The sequence below is a fragment of the Bufo gargarizans genome, chromosome 1 (genome assembly GCF_014858855.1).
Source record: "Bufo gargarizans isolate SCDJY-AF-19 chromosome 1, ASM1485885v1, whole genome shotgun sequence".
NCBI lineage: Eukaryota > Metazoa > Chordata > Amphibia > Anura > Bufonidae > Bufo > Bufo gargarizans.
In genome coordinates, this window is record NC_058080.1 from 409,947,145 (window position 1) to 409,970,593 (window position 23,449).

General features: G+C 42.0%; 1 protein-coding gene across 1 annotated transcript in view; it reads left to right on the top strand.

The window, feature by feature from the left end:
• LOC122921397 (prostaglandin reductase 1-like) overlaps positions 1–23,449 on the top strand; it is a 100,639-nt gene that overhangs the window by 54,094 nt on the left and 23,096 nt on the right. Inside the window, exons 2-6 of the mRNA XM_044271379.1 lie at positions 8,274–8,389; positions 9,968–10,013; positions 12,688–12,747; positions 13,961–14,128; positions 20,148–20,265. Of these exons, the coding sequence (XP_044127314.1) occupies positions 8,284–8,389; positions 9,968–10,013; positions 12,688–12,747; positions 13,961–14,128; positions 20,148–20,265 (498 nt within the window). The 5' untranslated portion in view covers positions 8,274–8,283. The remainder of the gene's footprint in view (positions 1–8,273; positions 8,390–9,967; positions 10,014–12,687; positions 12,748–13,960; positions 14,129–20,147; positions 20,266–23,449) is intronic.

Consider the following 23,449-nt stretch of genomic DNA (forward strand, 5'->3'; position numbering starts at 1 on the left):
AAAATGTGCTTTGACGGACACTAAATAACTTGCCCATCCACAACAGGACAGCGGTAACGACAGATTTAGCGGGATATAAATTTGAGGCCTAGTATTTAGGCGCTGGGTGACCGGTATGGATTTACTGACAGAATTAGACTTGGAAATGCACAGTAGCGTGTGTGTGAAGTTATTCTGAATGACCCTATGTGCACCTTGAATATTATATACCCTTTTAGGGATAGATTTCAAATAGCTCTGATATAGCAGAAACCACTAAATTATGAAATTGCTAAATTGGGAATTGTATTTCAACCCAGAACAAAAAATGTGCTTTGACGGACACTAAATAACTTGCCCATCCACAACAGGACAGCGGTAACGACAGATTTAGCGGGATATAAATTTGAGGCCTAGTATTTAGGCGCTGGGTGACCGGTATGGATTTAGTGACAGAATTAGACTTGGAAATGCACAGTAGCGTGTGTGTGAAGTTATTCTGAATGACCCTATGTGCACCTTGAATATTATATACCCTTTTAGGGATAGATTTCAAATAGCTCTGATATAGCAGAAACCACTAAATTATGAAATTGCTAAATTGGGAATTGTATTTCAACCCAGAACAAAAAATGTGCTTTGACGGACACTAAATAACTTGCCCATCCACAACAGGACAGCGGTAACGACAGATTTAGCGGGATATAAATTTGAGGCCTAGTATTTAGGCGCTGGGTGACCGGTATGGATTTACTAACAGAATTAGACTTGGAAATGCACGTAGCGTGTGTGTGAAGTTATTCTGAATGACCCTATGTGCACCTTGAATATTATATACCCTTTTAGGGATAGATTTCAAATAGCTCTGATATAGCAGAAACCACTAAATTATGAAATTGCTAAATTGGGAATTGTATTTCAACCCAGAACAAAAAATGTGCTTTGACGGACACTAAATAACTTGCCATCCACAACAGGACAGCGGTAACGACAGATTTAGCGGGATATAAATTGAGGCCTAGTATTTAGGCGCTGGGTGACCGGTATGGATTTAGTGACAGAATTAGACTGGGATATGGCCAAAAAATAACCACACTATTGCTGGTTAAATGCACTTGGTGTGACAGCTTGACCAACCACACTACTGAGGGTTAAATGCACTTGGTGACGGGCGCAGCTTGCCCCTGATGTAGTATATGGCCAAAAAATTAACAGACTATTGCTGGTTAAATGCACTTGGTGTGACAGCTTCACCCTGATGTAGGCTTTAGCCAAAAACAACCACACCATTGAGGGTTAAATGCACTTGGTGACAGGCGCAGCTTGCCCCTGATGTAGTATATGGCCAAAAAATAAACAGACTATTGCTGGTTAAATGCACTTGGTGTGACAGCTTCACCCTGATGTAGGCTTTAGCCAAAAAACAACCACACCATTGAGGGTTAAATGCACTTGGTCGCAGCTTGATGCCTGGCGCACCCACAAGACACAAAATGGCCGCCGATCACCCCAGAAAAAGTGACTGACAAACGGTCTGGGCAGCCTAAAAACAGTGAGCAATTGAATTTCAGCAGCTCAATGATGCACAGCTGCAGATCGATCGATTAATCAAGTCCTTTGGAGGAGTTAATCTGCCTAATCTCGCCCTACTGTCGCAGCCGCAACCTCTCCCTACGCTAATCAGAGCAGAGTGACGGGCGGCGCTATGTGACTCCAGCTTAAATAGAGGCTGGGTCACATGGTGCTCTGGCCAATCACAGCCATGCCTACTATCACAGCCATGCCAATAGTAGGCATGGCTGTGACGGCCTCTTGGGGCAAGTAGTATGACGCTTGTTGATTGGCTGCTTTGCAGCCTTTCAAAAAGCGCCAAGAAAGCGTCACAAAAGCGCCAAGAAAGCGACGAACACCGAACCCGGACTTTTACAAAAATGTCCGGGTTTGGGTCCGTGTCACGGACACCCCAAAATTCGGTACGAACCCGAACTATACAGTTCGAGTTCGCTCATCCCTACTAGTAGGCCGATTAACAAAAAAAAAAATGTGTCAGTTACATTTTCAGTTGAAATTCAAAAATTTTTGGGTGTGAAGTACCACTGCTATACCTAGTAGACAGGTTAAACAATAAAACAATTTGTCTGTTACATTTTATGGTGAAATTCACCAATTTTTGGGTGCGATGTACCACTGTTATACCTAGTAGGCCGTTTAAAAGTAAAATAAAATTGTCAGTTACATTTTCAGGTGAAATTAACCAATTTTTGGGTTTATAGTACCTCTGCTATACCTAGTAGGCCGGTTAACAAAAGAAAAAAAAATTGTCAGTTACATTTTCTGGTGAAATTCAGCAATTTTTTTTGTGAAGTACCACTGCTATACCTAGTAGGCCATTTAAAAAAATAAAATAAAATTGTCATTAACATTTTCTGGTGAAATTCACCAATTTTTGGGTGTATAGTACCACTGCTATACCTAGTAGGCCGGTTAACAAAAAAAATAAAAGTTGTCAGTTACATTTTCTGGTGAAATTCAGCAATTTTTTTTTTTTTTTGTGAAGTACCACTGCTATACCTTGTAGACCGGTAAAAAAATAAATAAAAAAAATTGGCAGTTACATTTTCTGGTGAAATTCAGCAATTTTTTGGTGTGATGTACCACTGCTATACCTATTAGACTTGTAAAAAAAAAAAATAACATTTGTCGGTTACATTTTATGGTCAAATTCACCATCTTTTGAGTGTTATATACACCTCGTCTACCTAGTTGACAGCTTAATAAATTTCAATACTTTTTATTTTACATTTTCGGGTGACAATAAACAATTGTTTTCTGTCATAGACCCCTGCCACCCCCCAAGTTGACAGGCTAATACATTTCTGTAATTTTTCTGTTACATTCTTGGGTTGACATTATACAATTTTAGACGTGAATAAACCCCTGCTCTGCATAGGTTTATTCACCTGCTTCTTTAATTGATGCGCGCCACCTCCTTTGATTCAATGCTTAAAAAACAAGTTATACCACATTTAAGCTTCAATACTTTGTCCCACATTTCCGCTATACTTTTTTGGCCAACATTTGCGCCTCAATAGCTTTTCCCACAATTCTGCTTGACTCTTTTGGCCCACATTTGCACCTCAATAGCTTTCCCCACAATTCTGCTTGACTCTTTTGGCCCACATTTTGGCTTCTGTAATTTGTCCCAGATTTGCGCCTCAATAGCTTTTCCCACATTTCTTCTCGATCCCAATTTTTTTTTTTAAATGTATCTCCCTTAAATTTGGTCTCTATTTCTCACGCTCCCTCTCCGGCCTGGAACCCTGATTCCCCGCCACCCGTAATCACCATGGTATGGGCATAAAAGAACATCCAAAGTTGATAGAGCAGATATCAAATTGGATCGTGAACCACACGGGGACGTGCGACATGGTTGGGCAGTAAGTATGCACACGCCTACACGAACTAACTGACAGGGGTCAGCCCCTGCAACTTCTGGGTCTCCAAATTGGGCACATGGCCTGAGCTTGCCCTTTACACCTTGTGGGTGCTGGCCTGCCCTGCAGCCGGTGTATTGTTTGAACGTGTGTTTAGCACGACTGGAGGGTTATATTTCCCACTGTTCTGGGGTGTACCACAATTTAAAAAAGATAAATACATTTTAAAACAAAAAGCAGTGTAGGCTACCTCCTCCACCGCTACTTCCACCTACACCGCCACATCCACGCCTCCTCAACCTCCTACTCCATATGGACCTGGTCCTCCTAGATTATTATTTTTTATTTTTACGTATTTTATGTTATTTAAAGTCATTTCCCTATCCACATTTGTTTTCAGAGCACTTGCCATGCTCTTAACCACATTTTGACGACATTTGCAACCCTCTAGCCATTTCCATGACAATTTTGCACCCATTTTAGTGCTCAAAAGTTCGGGTCCCCATTGACTTTAATTGGGTTTGGGGTCAAGTTCGGGTCTCGAACTCTAACTTTTTTCCAAAGTTCGGCCGAACCCGTCGAACCCGAACATCCAGGTGTCCGCTCAACTCTATTAACTTATAGTTAACAATTTTCCCAGATAAAGAATGTTATACTCAAATGTCTCCCCATCTTATGAGGATGGCATTTTATATGTTGCAGGGTAGTATCAAGACGTTCACGAACATTAGATAACACTCTTTCCCCTTCATTCTTTTCTAATGTGACCAAAACCACAACAAACATCTGGTTAAAATACATGGGTTTTTCAAGATGTGGAAGTCATCCATGTAAAACATATAAATATACTGTGACTGTCAAATATTTCGTGATTTAAAACATAGCTTGAAGTTTCCAATTAAAAGTTACATTAAAGGGCTTGTCCGTGTTCAGAGCTGAACCCGGACATACCCTTATTTTCACCTAGGATGCACCCCTGATGTTGGCATCGGAGCATCTCATGTTTCAATGCGCTCTCTTGCCCTGCGCTAGATCGCGCAGGACACAGGCTCTTTTGTTTACAATAACACACTGCCGGGCTGAAGCTTCCGCCCGGCAGTGTGTTCGGTGACGTCAGTGGCTCTGATGGGCGTGCTTTAGAGCTGCCCTAGCCGTTTTACTGGCATCACCGGGCTTCCTGGCAGCCCCATGGACAGCCCAGAACGTCACCGGAACTCTTGAAAATGCCTTTGCCCTGCGCGGGCAAAGGAGAGCATCGGAGCATGCCTGGTTGAAAATGGAGGTTCAGTTCTGAACCCGGACAACCCCTTTAACTGTAATACAGTGGGTATAGTTTATATTATACGGTGTGCTGACTGCGATTTGATGTACGTAGGCAGTTCTTCTATGAAAGGTAAAACTTGAATATTAGAACATATTAAATATATAACTAATCCTTCCTGCCTGGGTACATAGAACGCAGCCAAACACTTTATATCCTCACATGACCGCAGCTTGAAAAGCTTCCAAACATTTGCAATAGAAAAAGTGGTGTTCCCCCTTGAGGTGGAGATTTAAAAAAAAATATTCTACAAAGAAAGGCATTCTGGATTTTTAGGCTGAACACCAGATCTCCAATGGGATTAGACATGAGAAAAGAGCTTATGTATTATTATTAAGTTATATTAAAATTAATCAATAATATTGGTATATATGTAGAAGAATAATATATATATATATATATATATATATATATATTTCTTATTTTTTTTTTCTTTTTTTTTTTCTTTTCACTTTTCTCATGAATCATTGGCCCACAAGCAACTTAAAGGGAACCTGTCACCAGTTTTATGGTGTCCTAACTAAGGGCAACATAAATAAGTGACTGATTCGTTTAGCAAAATGCTGGGTCACTTTCTTTAATTGACCCAGTCAATCTGCCAACATCTTGTATTGAAAAGCTCCAGCTGATAATGATGAGTCCTGAATGAGCTCCTGACTCTCCCCGCCCACCTGCTGCTGAATGACAGTTTGTTTCCTTATGAATCAGCAGCAGGTTGGCAGGGGAGTGGCTATAGCTCTGAATTAAATATACGCTGGACTCAATGACATCACGCCGGACTCTAATCAGCTCATTAGCATGCGGCATGCGGCATCTTTGTGTGTGTAAAGGGGGAATATTAATCACCAATATTTATGCAAATATCGCTCATTAATATTCATAAAATAGGCGTAGGCCGTCTATAGATAGTCACGCCTATTTATAACCTTAATTATACGCTTTCTATTGCTTAACACAACACACGGTCACTAACACTTAATACCTGCGTGCGCCTAACTAACTCACTACCGCTAACAAGTACACGCTACACAAAGGGTACAAATATAATGGTATTTATTAACACCTGACGCACATGATATACAGTAAATACACAGCACTACAAATATAATACTAGCTATACTATTCAATCACACATACACACACACACACTTACTTATGACCGCCCACCCCACCTAACAATATACTATCCCTAAAAGGGGGAGTGTAATAGGGGTTAATACCAGCAGGGGAGCTGGGGTTTGCTGGGGTATATCGGGATCTGGCAGATGCCTGGCAGGGAAGGGGTTAAGGCAAGTAGGGTGGTGGGATAGTGGAGCTTTGGTGGGATAGGGTACATTGGTGGGATAGGGTTAATGGAGGAGGTACGTTGGTGGAATAGGGTTATAGGGTTCGTTAGTGGGATAGGGTTAATGGAGGAGGTATAGGGTTCGTTGGTGGGATAGGGTTAATGGTGTTGGTGGGATAGTGGGGGTTAATGGAGCGTTGGTGGGATAGTGGGGGTTAATGGAGCATTCATGGGATATACTCAGCCCTTCAGGGGTTGCCGCTCGTTGTCCAGGGGATGCTCGTTGTCCTGGGGGTGATTCTCTAGGGTGGGCAGCCGGCTCTCTTCTAACAAGTGCAGGGCCTGCCGGACTTATATGTCCGGCCGCCCGCACTGCCGGACCGCCCACACAGTGGCGCTCACCGCTGTGAAGGACACGTGGTCCGGCGCGGTGAGATGACGTCACCGCGCCAGCCTGCGCGTCCCTGCACGCGCGCCGCAGGGCCATGCGCGCTTTCTGCATTCCGGACAGCGTGATAGTAATTGCGCTGCCAGAATGCGCATAATAGAGGGAGGGGAGGTATAACGAATATTCTATAAAATATTCACGAAATATCGCGAATTCGAATAAGACCCCTGCCGCTCATAATTAATCACTGTCAATAGGATGGCATTTTAAATACTAAAGGCAATATGAAGGTATTATTATTACTAGGGGCATAATAGGGGGGCATTATTATTACTGAAGCACTACAGGGGACTTTATAATAGAGCCACTCTGTGGCAGTATAATACTACTTGAGTCACTATAGGGAGCATTAGTACTACTGGGGGAACTAGTTATCTGCTGTATAGTATTTGGGGCATTTGGGAGCACAGTGGGAACAGTTTTGGGGGTGGCAGGAGGATGACACTATTGGGGTACCAAGGTGAGGAGTTTGTGTTGAGAAGTGGAAAAGAAGATAAGAAAGTGAGGAATTTAAGATGTCTGTTTGGCAAACTCTGCAGAGATGAGACTTGGCTGAAAGAAGTAATCATGGTAGTCTGAGACAAATAGAGAAGATGTGGAAAGAGAACTTCTACATTAGTTGAGACCTCAATGGCTTTAATAGGTCTATAGTGTATATTTTAAAGTACCCTTTGGCAGTGCTGAAAGAATAGTCAGCATGCTGATGGTAGGGTGAGTTCAGTGTTCTGGCCTGTGTCTCACCTCCTCAGCCTCCTCTCCCATTTGTTAATTAGAGACAAATGGAAAATGATGATGCAGACAGAACACTGTAGCTGGCACTGGCCACCACAGAGAGTTGGCTTCTAGAAAGGTATTTTGTGCTGATATGTAAACATTTTGCATTGCACTGTGGTATTTGGTTCTGGTGGAGCAATATTTTGTGCTGTGGGGTAGTATTTGTTTCTGCTTGGGCAGTTTTTTGTGTTGCACTAGGGTATTAAATTCTGTTGGAATAATATTTTTTGCTGCACTATGGTATTGCTCATTCAGGGATATTCCCATCTCAGACAATGGGGGCATATCCCTAGGATAAGCCCTCATTGTCTGATAGGCCACCTCTGGGACCCTCACCTATCTCATAAACTGAGCCTGCAAAGTGAAGGAATGCGCACCGCACGTGTACGGCCACAGGTTCCATTGACTTCAATATTGTTCAGCCAGTGCTCAGTTATTTTCGGCAGCCCCATAAAAAGAATGGAGAGAGACCGTGAGTGCGTTCACCTTCACTTTGCTGACTCAGTTTACCCCAGAGGTGGAACCCGCAGCTATCAGACAATGGGGGCATATACTAGTGATATGCCCCCATTGTCTGAGATGGAAATACCTCCATTCAGTTTCCAGTTCACCCCTTGAAAAAAAAACGTTTTAATTACACTAATGTTCATGATAAAAGTTTAGTTGAATTCTTGAGGTTTCCCAACATTCACAGAAGAGCCAAGTCACTGTGAAAATTCATATGTGGTTATGATATTTGCTAAGTCATTGCTCCCTCCCAGACTAGGTTATTATGCTGCATGTATCAGTTTATCATACAAGTAACATAATTAATTATTAGTCCATTACAAAGCAAAAAATGGCCAATCAGCTTTGGAGACATGTTAACAGATATAGGCTTGTTGGCAAGGTTATTTAGTGAAATGAATGTAGCATTGTTCATTGTGCCAATTAAACAGCACATATTTATTCTGATAGATCCACCCTCTTGCCTTTTTAATAAAAGACTTTATAGAAAATATTACCAGATGAATTTGTTCCTTTGACTCTCAGCCTTCACAGAATGGTGCTGTCTCGTGCCTGGACCCTCGTCAAGCACTTTGAGGGAGCCCCAAAATTGTCAGACTTCAAATTGAAGGAGGTGCAATTACCAAAGATAAAAAATGGAGGTAAGTTAACATAATGGAATTTATTGAAGGGAATATGAGGAGAATTTTCCCCACTTTAAGGAAAAAAAATTCCTTCCCGACTCCAAACAGGCAATCAGAATAACTCCCTGGATCAACGATTACACTCCAGAAATTCATCCAGGCCCCTCTTGAATTCCTTTAGTGAACTCACCATCACCACCTCCTCAGGCAGAGAGTTCCATAGTCTCACTGCTCTTACCGTAAAGAATCCTCTTCTATGTTTGTGTACAAACCTTCTTTCCTCCAGGCGCAGAGAGTGTCCCCTCGTCACAGTCCTGGGGATGAATAGATGATGGTAGAGATCTCTGTACTGACCCCTGATAAATTTATACATAGTTATTAGCTCTCCCCTCAGTCATCTTTTTTCTAAAGTGAATAACCTTAATTTTGATAATCTTTCAGGGTACTGTAGTTGCCCCATTCCAGTTATTACTTCAGTTGCCCTACTCTGTACCTCTCCAGCTCTGCTATGTCTGTCCCAGGAGTTGTATGATAAATGTGGTGCATCTTTAAAAAAACATTGTTGTCTACAGCTGTTACTATACTCCACATAATGCAAATACCTGCCATGTGCATCCTGCACTTTTCACGGGCCCCATCATCAAAATGCCTATTCTTGTCTGCAAAGCGGGCAAGAATACAGTAGGACATGTTGTATAACTTGTGACACAAGCGCACAGATGCTACAGCATACATATGACATCTGTGTGCTGTCCACATTTTTTATGGCCACATAGAAATTAATGGATCTGCTAGTGATCCACAAAAAATGCAGATCGGATACAGACTGAAAAATACTATCTTGTTAATGAGGCTTTACTCCAGTTTTTGTATGCCAACCTCCTACTGGAGTAAGACTAAGAGGCCTCTCCATAACTTCGGTGTATCCAGCGGCAGTTCTAAATGTAAGACAGCTTCTGAGCAGTCTTACATCTAGACCTTTTTCTACGCCTAAAACAGGCGTAGAAAATGGTGAACGAGACAGGCTTGCTGGTCCGTCCCCTTCCCCGCCCACATCACGCCCACAATTTTAGGCCTGCCGTGAGTGGGGCGAAGTCGCAGATAGTGGCACAACTAACCAGCTTAGTTGTGCCAACTTGCTCCGCTATCTGTGCCAGAAATACGTCTAGTTTTTCATGTCAACAATTTTGTCAGGAGTCTAGAAGGTTAGGAGGTTTCTGTTATAATTTATAGTACAGAGAAACTGCACACAATGTCATCTCAACATATATAAATGTTTGTGCTCATTACAAAAGGTTTCCCTCTATTATAAATAAAACAATTCTGCCTAAAATGTAGACATGTATAGTAATGCCGCTATCTTGAAAGTTCTTCCGTTTCCTTCTAAGCCTCTCTCCCTCGGTGGTTGACGCACAGTGGATTATTCTTTTAGCCTTACTTGCTTTATCAAATTGTATGTTAAATTGCACCAAAATTGCCATAGAAATGAGGTGCAGCCAGATTAGTGTCACCTTCACTTACAGTATAGAATAATTCATTGAATTGTTTTATAACATTGTGTGCCACAAGTTAATATTATGAATTTCTTCTGTACAGAGGTTTTGGTGGAAGCTGAGTGCTTCAGTGTGGATCCATACATGAGGTATCAATTAATATGTTTATTGAATATTGACTAACACACGGAATACTTGAGACAAAGTAGAGCTACTCTCTTAAATCTCCATACCCATCACTAAGCTCACATCTGTGCTGTGGTTTCCATTTAACCAATAGAAACCATAACGCTGTGCAGAACCATCAAAAAACAGATACCAACAGTGCCAGATGAACCCCGCTGACTTAAAATGTGTTCCGTCAGGTTCTACCATCTAATATAGTGCTGTAAAGGTACTAAGATTGCTGGTGTTTCATAAGTCAGATCAGTCAAAAGTCCATTGGAGCAATGCATGACAAATTTATAAGACGCACACGCATCCTAATAAATGAGGTATATCTTCACCCTGTACATTCCAAACTACAATTTACACCAGCTATTAACTGGCATAGCTTTTAGCTTTAACCACTTACAAACTATGCCATTTAGCTCCCTTCCTGACCAAGCCTAATTTTACAAACCTGATGTGTTACTTTATATGGTAATAACGTTTGAATGCTTTTACTTATCCATGGAATTCAGAGATTTTTTTTTCCGTGACTACTTCATGTTAGTGGTAAATATTTATTGCCATGATTCTGAGGTTTACAACCCCACATATGTTTATATTGTAAACTACTGTATGGGCATACTGTGAGGCTCAGAAGGGAAGGAGCACCATATGATTTTTGGAGGGTAAATTTTGCTAGAATGGTTTTTGGGCACCATTTCGCATTTGAGAATACACTGACTGGAAATCCCACAATTTGGAAACTGCACCACTCAAGAAATGTACCAAGAGGTGTAGTAGGTGAAATAAAAGAAATAAAAAAATAAAAAACACATAAAGTGACCCCATTTTAGAAACTACACACATAACTACACACAATTTAGGCTACTTTCACACTTGCATTGTGAATTCAGGTATTGAAATCCAGCAGAGGATCTCAATACTGGAATTCAATGGATCTGTTTTGATTTTTCACATCAAGGATGCAGTTGTGTGAAATCAAAACTGAAATAAACAGATCCGTCTCTAAATACATTGAAAGTCAATAGAAGACAGATCAGTTTTTTAGGTTCCTAAAAAATGGATCCGTCACCATTGACTTACATTGTTTTTATGACCGGACACAAAACCGCAGCTTTATGCATCCTGAACCTATCTCTTTCCATTCAGAATGCATGAGGACTAAACAGAAACATTTTTTTCTGGTATTGAGATCCTTTGCCGGATTTCATTACCAGAAAACAACAATGCAAGTGTGAAAGTAGCCTTAACAAGGGGTGTAATAAGCATTTTGACCCCACAGGTGTGTACTGCAATATGGATGATTTACTAATCATTAACGCTGGGTTCACACCTAGGCGTTTCTCAAACGCGCGTTTCTATGCGCGTTTTTGTCGCGCGTTTTTTTTAATAGTGAACGCGCGTTTGACGCGCGTTTGGGTGATTGACAGCAGTGTTGTCCAAAGAGTCTATGGCCCAAACGCGCGTCAAACGCGCCAAAAAAAGCTCCTGTACTTGTTTGAGCGTCGGGCGTTTTACAGCGCGATCATACGCGCTGTAAAACGCCCAGGTGTGAACCCTTCCCATAGGGAATCATTGGTTCTTGCCTGTTGTGCGTTTTACAGCACAAGACTATGAATCCAATAGATGGTGCTGTTCATGAGTAGTGTAGATCGCGAATATTGTGATCTCAAATTTTCCATGCAAATAGTTTTTCAGCTGAAAAACAAGGCAGATTCTGTTCATTTGCATGTCTTCCCCATATACCCATGTTTATGCAAATGATTTTACATGACAACTGTATAGAAAGGTTATTGAATATTATGTGAGGACAATCAGAAAACTTTTTGTCACCCTTATGATAATGATCTAGGTGCGCAGGTCCACCCAAGCCATCTAACAGATATGAAGCAACTTTGAGGCTTAATACATTTCAATGGAATTTAATGCCGGATCTGGCATTCCGGCAAGTGTTCAGGATTTTTGGCCGGAGAGAAAACTGCAGCATGCACTGATGCATACTTATGCATACTGAATGGAATGATCTCCATTCAGAATGCATTAGAATAAAACTGATCAGTTTTTTTCCGGTATTGAGCCCCTGTGACAGAAGTCAATACCGGAAAAGGCTAGTGTGAAAGTACCCTTACTGGATCTCAGTCAGATGAGAGCTGGTTTTGAATGTCTCATAGTGCACAACGCTGCCATTGTAAGGTATGCTGACTGTATCTGTCTCATGGATACATTGTTGGCTTGGACATACCCGGCTTTTGGCATATAGCCTTTGTGTGGTTGTCTATTGTATGCCATAGGTAATAGGAGTCCACGATGCATCCGGATGTCCTCCCCATGATGTTTCTAAACCATTTTGGTGGGATTTCCATTAATTTCTAACCTTTTTCTGTAAACCAGACACCCTCTCTCATTCAGAGCAGGGGTGTCTGGTTTAATGCTTGGGTTCTCCGATTGACTTCCATTGTGCTCGGGTGCTCGGTAGAGCACCCGAGCACTTTGGTGCTCGATCAACACTTATTATAATTAATGAAAGGTATTTGGTAAATATTACTTCATTATAAAAATATTAATTATTTTCATTTTCTTAATTTCAGGAGAACCCCTTTAAGTGGGTTTTTGAGCAATGTTCAAATATATATATTTTTTTGTTTTGTTTAGACCATACAGTAAGACAATCATGAAGGAGGGAGATATCATGATCGGGACTCAGGTTGGGAGGTACAGTAAGAATTTTAACTTTCTTGAGTGTGGTGTTTTGGCAGCAATGTGTGAAAACTATAGAGCACCATTAAAAAAAGTTCATATTTTGCAAAAGTATGTCTCCTGCCAAAAAGCTCTTGTCCACCTACTGCAAATAATCATAGCTATTAAGCCATATTTCTAAGTCTCTATTATTGTGTCCTATTTTTTGTGTTTTATTTTGTTACAGCAAAAAACAAAGAACCTTGAAAGTAAAACTCTATATTGTCACCATCGATTTCAATAGTATATTTTTGACAGCATTTAATGCTTTTGTTTCCTAATGTTCCTTTTTGTCTTGGCATTCAGTAAGGCGTAGCCTGCTTGACTTCATATAATATAATGTTATCTGATGAATATGAATGTGGGTGCTCGCAGACAACTCTAAAAGCTTGGCTGATATCATAATACAGTGCACGCTGATACAGTGCATTGTGGGAGATGTGTTTATTCTACATCAGTCTACAGTTCAGAGCACAGTGGCGTAACTTAAAGCTAATGGGCCCTGATACAAGAACTGCTGGATCCTATTCTGGAAATACCCAGTCAATGGCCCTTTTTCTAATCCTCGGCAACTCCTTTAAAGGAACCTCTCACTACCATTTGTGTGCATAAAACACTCCACTGAGACCAGGATACCTCCTCTTAAGCCTGCCCTGGCATCATCTGGTGCATGCGCAGTGAATTCATATGTGTTGGCCTCAGCACAATCTTCATAATACTCATGTGCAGTGTCGGACTGGGCTGCCAAGGGCCCACCAGTAAAATTTATTTTGGGGGCCCACCGTATGAATACATTCAAATATAATAAATAATCTAACAAGTTTTTATATGAACATAGGCTAGTTAAGGTGCTGTACATTGAATATATGTATGTAGTGCAGTAAGTCTACTGTGTTATGTGCCATGTGTGCAGAGGGTGGGTGACTAGGGGCCCACCTTGCTCAGGGGCCCACCGGGGGATTCCCCTGTAACCCTGTGGGCCAGTCCGAGCCTGCTCATGTGCCAGATGCTGCCAGAGCAGGCATGAGATGACGTACACCAGCCTCAGGGATGTCAGTCAATCAATAGTTGGTGTGTTTAGGGTATGGCCACCGTGATGAGCCTGTCCTTTAAGAGAAATTGCACTTTGATGCAAGAAATTTCAATATAGACGCAAACTACATTTATAATTATAATTTTATTTCCATAGAGTTTTGGAAAGTAATGATACTGCTTTCCCAGTTGGCAGTCATGTTCTTTCAGATGCTGGTTGGACAACTCATTCAGTCTCTCAAGGCAAAGATTTGACTCCATTACTACCAAATTGGCCTAAGCACATTCCCAAATCCCTGGCTCTTGGAACAATTGGAATGCCTGGGTGAGTAAGTCTGAAATATGTTCCTATAGTTATTGTTAATTATTATTACATCACTTATTGGAAATGGACATACATACTTTATACATGCATGCATAACCATGGAACAACTTTGTTGCATCAGTGTAAGTACTGCTTGAGCACATGCAACATTTTTCAAAGCATATACAAACATTTCCTGAGACACATATCAAAAGGAACAGCTTTTTCTTTATATAGATATATTTATTGCCGATAATGGTCATGATGCAGAAGTTGATGCTATATCCTTTTCTGTATATGATTTCTGCTTTAATTCCTTTTCTGTATGAGGGGTAGAAAACAAATGCTCTGCTTCTTTGCTAAGCCTGAGGTTTTTAATTATGTGTAGAATTTTGCTATGTATATATCACAGACAAAAGAAATATTAATTATGACAAATGCTATAACACAGTGGGGCAGAGTTGCTAATCAAAATTTGCCAGAATTATAGCTTAATTTGTGCCAAAAATATGAAGAACGTGCTTTGCACACATTTATTGTGTTTTGGACTCTTTTTCAACTCACCTGACAAGGGGGCACGGACTACCAGGAAAGGCGTGTGAGCTGAGAGAAACAGCGCTGGGTTAACATTGTGACAGAGTTTACCAAAAGAGCATTACAACTGTATAGGAAGCAAACTAATAGTAATTGTTCCTTCTCATATCAAATATTTGGGCATCAGGAATGGTAGAACAACGGACTCATTAAATTAAAAGTCCCTCTATTGATTACCAAAATAGAGAGCACTTGCCCATACATTTTCTGGGTAGGACTCAGCTTCTTGAAGTTACTTTATCCCCTACAGACCATTCCCATTCAATTAAAGAGGTTGTCCGGGTTCAGAGTTCAACCCGGACAAAACCCTTACTTCCCTCATTCAGCATGAATGAGTGGAGCATCGGAGCATTTCAGGCTCTGATGCTCACCCTTGCCATGCATTGAATTGTGCAGGCAAGGGCTTATTCTTTAGATCCGGTCACATACTGGGTCTTATTATGGATATGATAAGTGGAGACTTCCAGCTAGAAGTGATCCCGGTGATATCACTGGCACTAATGGGAGGTCATTAGCGCTGCCCTAGTCTGAAAAACTTTCCTCTGGGTGGGCAAGCAGCCATGTATAGCTTTGGCAAAGTTATTGCTATCTAGAAGACAGGGAGGAATAAACTTCCCAAATATACAGTACATGTCTACAACCTTGCCTGCTTGGGTAGGCATGTTCTAGATTTTATATACCTTACATGTTACTATTCCAATTATGACCTGGAGAAGGCCTTCACGGGCCTAGATAAAACTTTTTGTTTGCTTCATACCACCTTAAGGTCCTTACCTTTAAGACTGAAACAGACCCTTCTAACCTGGGACACTATAGGCACAAGGAGGGAACTCCGTAAACATTTCCAACACTACTTTGGATTTCCAAATAACTACTTCTATGGCATCGTACAGAGTTTCCAGCAGGTACTCAGAGTAAACTTTTCGTTCCATGGCAATCGGCAGGCATCTCAACAATGCATCACATTTTACACAAGTCTGAACCTAAAACGATTGATGAAGTAACACAAAACTTCCATTTGCCAATTAACCAAGGCTTCCAGTATATGCAGCTGAAAGCTTTCTGTCTTTCTTGTCTTAAAGACTATTCTAAAGAGACTGAAGACCAACCTTTTGACACCTTTATGGAAGAAAGTACAAAAGTTATTTGTCTAGCCTGTATGAGGTCATTAGGGACATTTGTAGCTTAGTGAAAGTGCAGTTTAGTTTCCTGAAATGGGACACAATCTTTAAAATACCAGAGGTGGGTTCACAACTCTTAGATGGATGGACTCTGGTACGCAAACACATAGTCACTGAAAATATTGTGAAACTCATTTCAAGCTTATTTACTCAGCCTAATATGGTTTCAATATATCTCCCATTTATCTGGACAGAATAGTGGCATGTCCTAAATGACAATCAACAAGCACAGATGTATATCATGGTATTTGGCTTTGCCCCAATGTGCAAGTTTTTGGCATGCAATGGTGGAGTATCTGGGCGGTCTGTGGAAGGGACCATTGCAGTTGGCCCCACTGCCTCTTCTTTCTCACTCATTTACCCCATTGGATTGTACAGATCGTAAGCTTGTGAATGTACCCCCTTTGGCTCATATCACCCTGATAGTGGCAAGGAGTTGTTTATTAAGGAACTGGCTTGAAAAAATAGTACCCTTCATGTTCAATATTACTCAACAGTTGAAATATTATCTACTGATGGATAAGGTGGAGACGAAGAGACACAAGGAGTGTAAAACTGCTCATTTAAGAAATGGCATCCACTTATGCCTGCATACCTCTCCCAAGCCCAGGTGCAGGAAGTGACTCTCACTCTCCAACTTACCACATGGTTCAGAACCCATTTCGCAAAGAGTACAGGGATTGGTTCCTAATTGATACCTTTGGGTTGTTCTTTCTCTCTGAATGGACAAAAACTCACTGAAAAAAGGCCTAAATGGGTGAAAATGCTCCAAACCCAGACACTGTGGCGTGTCTATAACCGGGGGAGCAATTCCTCTGCTTGCGGTCCGCAGACAACGGCAATCCCCAGCCAAAAATGCATACAATGGAGGATGCCGGCAAGGACCACATGCACCACAAGAACATCTTACACAAAATGATACATTGTGCAGATGAAAAAAATATACATACACAATTCACTGAAAAAAACTATACTAGCTAATTCCTCAGGCCGATGTTAAAAGCTGAGAACTTTGCCAATATCTTCCAGTCAGGAACACATCGGAGCCCCTCATGCACCACGTCACGGTGTCTTAGCAGGCATGGGGTCCTACCACTCAACTGCCCGTGGTGTGTGAACAGGGTGCTAGAAACCAACTCACAGCCAGACTCTCACATGCCTCCATAGTGATATCACCAATGCACTGTGAGGTAGGATAAAGCTGTGAGCCGCACCCACAACAGACCATGTGACACAGAAGCTACCAGGTGCAAAAGAATGTTACCAGCAATATAAGGTGGCACATTCCATACACATAAGGACAAAAACTCACTGAAAAAAGTGGCCTAAATGGGTGAAAATACTCCAAACCCAGACACTGTGGCGTGTCTATAACCGGGGGAGCAATTCCTCTGCATGCGGTCCGCAGACAACGGCAATCCCCAGCAAAAAATGCGTACAATGGAGGATGCCGGTGCACCTCTCTCAATCTAGACTACACAGTAGCCCCCTAGGTGTCTTGTGCTTTAATCCATGATTTGCTAATGTTCTATGGTACCACTTATGTGACACTGATTTTGCTGTTTTTCTTTTCTTTTGCTAACTTTTGTTGTCTTACTGCAAGTATAGTTTTTTATGTCTCTGTTCACTGGATCCTTTTGACATTGACGACAAATTGTTGTCATAGGATGATGAACACGACTTTACAGGATTGGGCTGAGCACTTTATTTGGTCTATTTAGGCTACTTTCACACTTGCGTTCGGGGCTCCGCTTGTGAGTTCCGTTTGAAGGCTCTCACAAGCGTCCCCGAACTGATCCGTCCAGCCCTAATGCATTCTGAGTGGATACGGATCCGCTCTGAATGCATCAGTATGGCTCCGTCTGTCCTCCGCTCCGCTCAGCAGGCGGACACCTGAACGCTGCTTGCAGCGTTCGGGTGTCCGCCTGGCCGTGCGGAGGCAAACGGATCCGTCCAGACTTACAATGTAAGGCTCCTTTCACACTAGCGTTCGCTGGTCCGCTCGTGAGCTCCGTTTGAAGGAGCTCACGAGCGGACCCGAACGCAGCCGTCCAGCCCTGATGCAGTCTGAATGGAGCGGATCCGCTCAGACTGCATCAGTCTGGCGGCGTTCAGCCTCCGCTCCGCTCGCCTCCGCACGGACAGGCGGACAGCTGAACGCTGCTTGCAGCGTTCGGGTGTCCGCCTGGCCGTGCGGAGGCATGCGGATCCGTGCGGATCCGTCCAGACTTACAATGTAAGTCAATGGGGACGGATCCGTTTGAAGATGCCACAATGTGGCTCAATCTTCAAGCGGATCCGTCCCCCATTGACTTTACATTGAAAGTCTGGACGGATCCGTCCGATGCTATTTTCACACTTAGCTTTTTTTTGCCATTTTAATGCAGACGGATCCGTTCTGAACGGAGCCTCCGTCTGCATTATTATGCGCGGATCCGTTCAGAACGGATCCGCCCGAACGCTAGTGTGAAAGTAGCCTAAGTCAATGGGGACGGATCCGTTTGAAGTTGACACAGTATGGCTCAATTTTCAAACGGATCCGTCCCCCATTGACTTTCAATGTAAAGTCAAAACAGATCCGTTTGCACTATCATGAACCAAAAAAAAAAAAATATTTTTTTTTTTTTTTTTTTTTTGTTCATGGTAATGCAAACGGATCCGTTCTGAACGGAGCCACCGTCTGCATTAATATGAGCGGATCTGTTCAGAACGGATCCGATCGAACGCTAGTGTGAAAGTAGCCTTAGCAACCTACTGGTCAAAGTCTAGGATTATGTATACTTTTTTTGAATGTTATATTCAATCTATGCATTTTCACGGTATGTCATGTATTGTACAATGTGTGACTCTTTTTTTTCTTAATAAAGTTGTTTAACGAGCAATCAAAAACACAGATAAGGGGCGTAACAATCATGGTCACATCCCCTGCCTTGGGGGAGGTAAGGCTACTTTCACACTCGCATTTGGTGCGGATCCGCACAAACGCATCCGTTCAGATAATACAACCGCATGCATCTGTTCAGAACGGATACGTTTGTATTTTCTTTAACATAGCCAAAACGGATCCGTCTTGAACACCATTGAAAGTCAATGGGGGACGGATCCGTTTTTTATTGTGCCATATTGTGTCAGTGAAAACGGATCTGTCCCCATTGACTTACATTGTGTGCCAGGATGGATCAGTTTGGCTCAGTTTCATCAGACAAAATGCAAAGCGTAATGGAGGTGGAATGGATCTAAACTGATCCGTTTTGGACCGCTAGTGAGAGGCCTGAACGGATCTCACAAACGGAAACCAAAACGCCAGTGTGAAAGTAGCCTAAGAGGGCATGCTTCCACACAGCACATCATGATTCATCTACTTTATAGCTCTGGCTGATCACTCTGACCTCCAGGGCAGCAGGAGTGCCTGTTACGACAGCTCACCTATACTCTGCAGCCACATCACATGAGATGACTGACAGTATATTCCCCCAGCTATCAGCAACCTATCTGAGGCCAGTTGGCTGGTAGTGCCAGTGAGGGTCAAGACAGGAGAGTGTAGAAAGTGGTGTTAAAGAATAAAGGAAGTACCAGGAGTGGCACTCAGTAGTTGAAAGGTACTGTAGCAGACCGGAAGTGGCTACAGACTGTAAGATCAGACAGCCAACAAGGACATTGGAGGATGCTGCCCCTGTGGAGGCTTTAGTTAGTTAGACACAGCAGAAGGAGATACTACAGGGGAAAAATGTCCTCATTGTAGGCAATGGAACAGTCAACCTGTGGTTTTTGCAGTTACTGCAAAACGATGCCGCTGTGGTGGAGTAAATGCAATTTAAAGACTACCCTGTCTAAATAAACCCCTCTCACATACCGAGTGATCGCCTACTATGCATGGTAACCTACTATGCAACACCATATCCAACCGCCATACTTACTGCATGAAAGCCAAGTGGCTGTTTTGTATAAGGTATGCCAGCTGGGCCAGCAGACTAACTGTGCTGAGACTGTGGGCACCTGAGTGTTCTGTAGCAAAGTATGAAAGATGGGCACTGGCAGGTGGCAATGTATAATGTGCAGGGGAAGGGGGTATAATCAAGGTTTGCTCTGGAGCCTGCAAAACTCTAGTTATGCTACAGGACTGGACAGTCTAAAGGCTCAGCAAATTTATCATCCAGCATCACTCATTTTAATACATCTGAAACATTTTTAGACTGCTTAAGGTTTCCACTGTCTAAATATTAGAGAGGTTTAGTAAATCTGCCCTTTGTTCTTTTATTTTACAGTTTAACAGCATATTTTGGCTTAAAAGAGATCTGCTGTGCAAAAAAGGGTGAAATAGTTTTGGTCAATGGAGCTGCTGGGGCTGTTGGATCATTAGTTGGCCAAATCGCAAAAATCATTGTGAGTACCATCACCCTGGGGGTAAACACATCTTTGGCTCTGATATTTAGGTTTGGGCTACAGTTTTGCTTTCACTCTTATACTAAGATGTTATTTATTTATCTCACTCACTCACCGTATATAGCACTGACATATTCGGCAGCACTATCCACATCAATGTACATGGAGGAAACCTACGCATACATAGGCCTCATGCACACGACAGTATTGCTTTTTCAGTGTTTTGCGGTCCGTTTTTTACGGATCCGTTGTTCCGTTTTTTGTTTCCGTTGTGTTTCCGTTTCCTTTCCGTTTTTCCGTTCCGTTTTTCCGTATGCCATATACAGTATACAGTAATTACATAGAAAAAATTGGGCTGGGCATAACATTTTCAATAGATGGTTCAGGAAAAAACGGAACGGAAACGGAAGACATACGGATGCCTTTCCGTATGTGTTCCGTTTTTTTTGCGGACCCATTGACTTGAATGGAGCCAAGCACCGTGATTTGCGGACAAGTATAGGACATGTTCTATCTTTTCACGGCACGGAAATACTGAAATACTGAAACGGAATGCACACTGAGACACTTCAGTATTTTTTGCTGAACCATTGAAATGAATGGTTCAGTATATGTTCCGTATACTGAGCTCAAAAAACGTCCAGTATACTGAACGCAAAATACTGTTGTGTGCATGAGCCCTTATTCTAACCTAGAACCCCAATGCTGCAAGGGACCACTGCTAACCACTGCCCCACTGTGCTGCCAATGAAACAGACATTTAGACCAATATACCTTGCAAAAAGAGTAGAAACCCAGCACTCACCATAAAAGTGGTATCTTTTTTTCAACAATCCTCTTAGACACTAATATTCATAATACAATATGGTGCTGGGCTCCATCTAGCTCTTATTTTCAGCAATTTTGCTTCATTTCTCATTACTGCGTAGTAATTTATCTTGCAGATCTTGTTCGTTTTCTTGTTTTATTATTATAGATAAAAATATTCAGTTGGGATCTGTATGATTTGAGGGCTGTGATTGTTTTACATGATGCTCAAATTACCAGTATATTGCATGTGGATTCTTCTACATCAGAAAAACAATTTGACCGTGGGTTAAGTTAGTGGAGGGGGAACCTACTCATCTCTCCTGAACCCCAAACACCAAATCCTATGTCAGGTTATAGACATAACCTGAGCCTGATTTTTTTTTTTTCTGAATGCTTGTGAGTTGCCTACCATACTTCAAGCAGCCACATGGCCCCTAGGGGAGGTTTTATCAGTGATTGATAGCATTCTCTGTGTACCGGCTGTTTCACATGAGCGAGTCCATTCCGGGAATCACTCTCTATGTGTAAGTGTGATCCTGCATTCTGGGCCAAACTTCTTCAGGATGATAGTGACATAAAGCTGTCAGTATGATCCTGCAGTAGTAAGGTCAAGCAGAGGCATACAGCATTATAAATCATGATAATGCTGTGCGCTCCTGCAAGTCCAGAGCAGAGGATCAAGCTCACACACAGTGTGTATACACAGATAGATGTCAGTCACTAATAGCTGTACACAGGGGGGGTGTTATCAGTGATTGATAGCATTCTCTGTGTAAGTGTGTATACACAGATAGATGTCAGTCACTAATAGCTGTACACAGGGGGGGTGTTATCAGTGATTGATAGCATTCTCTGTGTAAGTGTGTATATATAGATAGATGTCAGTTCACTGATAGCTGTACACAAGGGAGGTGTTATCAGTGATTGATAGAATTCTCTGCGTAAGTGTGTATACATAGATAGCTGTCAGTCACTGATAGCTGTACATGGGGGAGGTGTTATCAGTGATTGATGGCATTCTCTGTGTAAGTGTGTATACATAGATAGCTGTCAGTCACTGATAGCTGTACATGGGGGAGGTGTTATCAGTGATTGATGGCATTCTCTGTGTAAGTGTGTATACATAGATAGCTGTCAGTCACTGATAGCTGTACATGGGGGAGGTGTTATCAGTGATTGATGGCATTCTCTGTGTAAGTGTGTATACACAGATAGATGTCAGTCACTAATAGCTGTACACAGGGGGGGTGTTATCAGTGATTGATAGTATTCTCTGTGTAAGTGTGTATATATAGATAGATGTCAGTTCACTGATAGCTGTACACAAGGGAGGTGTTATCAGTGATTGATAGAATTCTCTGCGTAAGTGTGTATACATAGATAGCTGTCAGTCACTGATAGTTGTACAGGGGGAGGTGTTATCAGTGATTGATAGCATTCTCTCTGTAAGTGTGTATACATAGATAGCTGTCAGTCACTGATAGCTGTACATGGGGGAGGTGTTATCAGTGATTGATGGCATTCTCTGTGTAAGTGTGTATACATAGATAGCTGTCAGTCACTGATAGCTGTACATGGGGGAGGTGTTATCAGTGATTGATGGCATTCTCTGTGTAAGTGTGTATACATAGATAGCTGTCAGTCACTGATAGCTGTACATGGGGGAGGTGTTATCAGTGATTGATGGCATTCTCTGTGTAATTGTGTATACATAGATAGCTGTCAGTCACTGATAGCTGTACATGGGGGAGGTGTTATCAGTGATTGATGGCATTCTCTGTGTAAGTGTGTATACATAGATAGCTGTCAGTCACTGATAGCTGTACATGGGGGAGGTGTTATCAGTGATTGATGGCATTCTCTGTGTAAGTGTGTATATATAGATAGCTGTCGGTCACTGATAGTTGTACACAGGTGAGGTGTTATGAGTATATGATAGCATTCTCTGTGTAAGTGTGTATATATAGATAGCTGTCGGTCACTGATAGTTGTACACAGGTGAGGTGTTATGAGTATATGATAGCATTCTCTGTGTAAGTGTGTATACATAGATAGCTGTCGGTCACTGATAGTTGTACACAGGTGAGGTGTTATGAGTATATGATAGCATTCTCTGTGTACGTGTGTATACAAAGATATCTGTCAGTCACTGATAGTTGTACAGGTTGAGTTCACAGTTCAGTTAGTCGATCAGTTATTTCCATCAGTTATTGTGAGCCCAAACTTGTACTAAAGCCCACACAGAGATAAGCTATAATAGAAAGATCTGCACCTGTTCTGTGTTTTTGACCCGCACCTGGTTTTGGCTTAAAATAACTGATGGAAATAACTGATCAAATAACTGAAGTGTGAACTCTGCTTAAGGTATTATCAG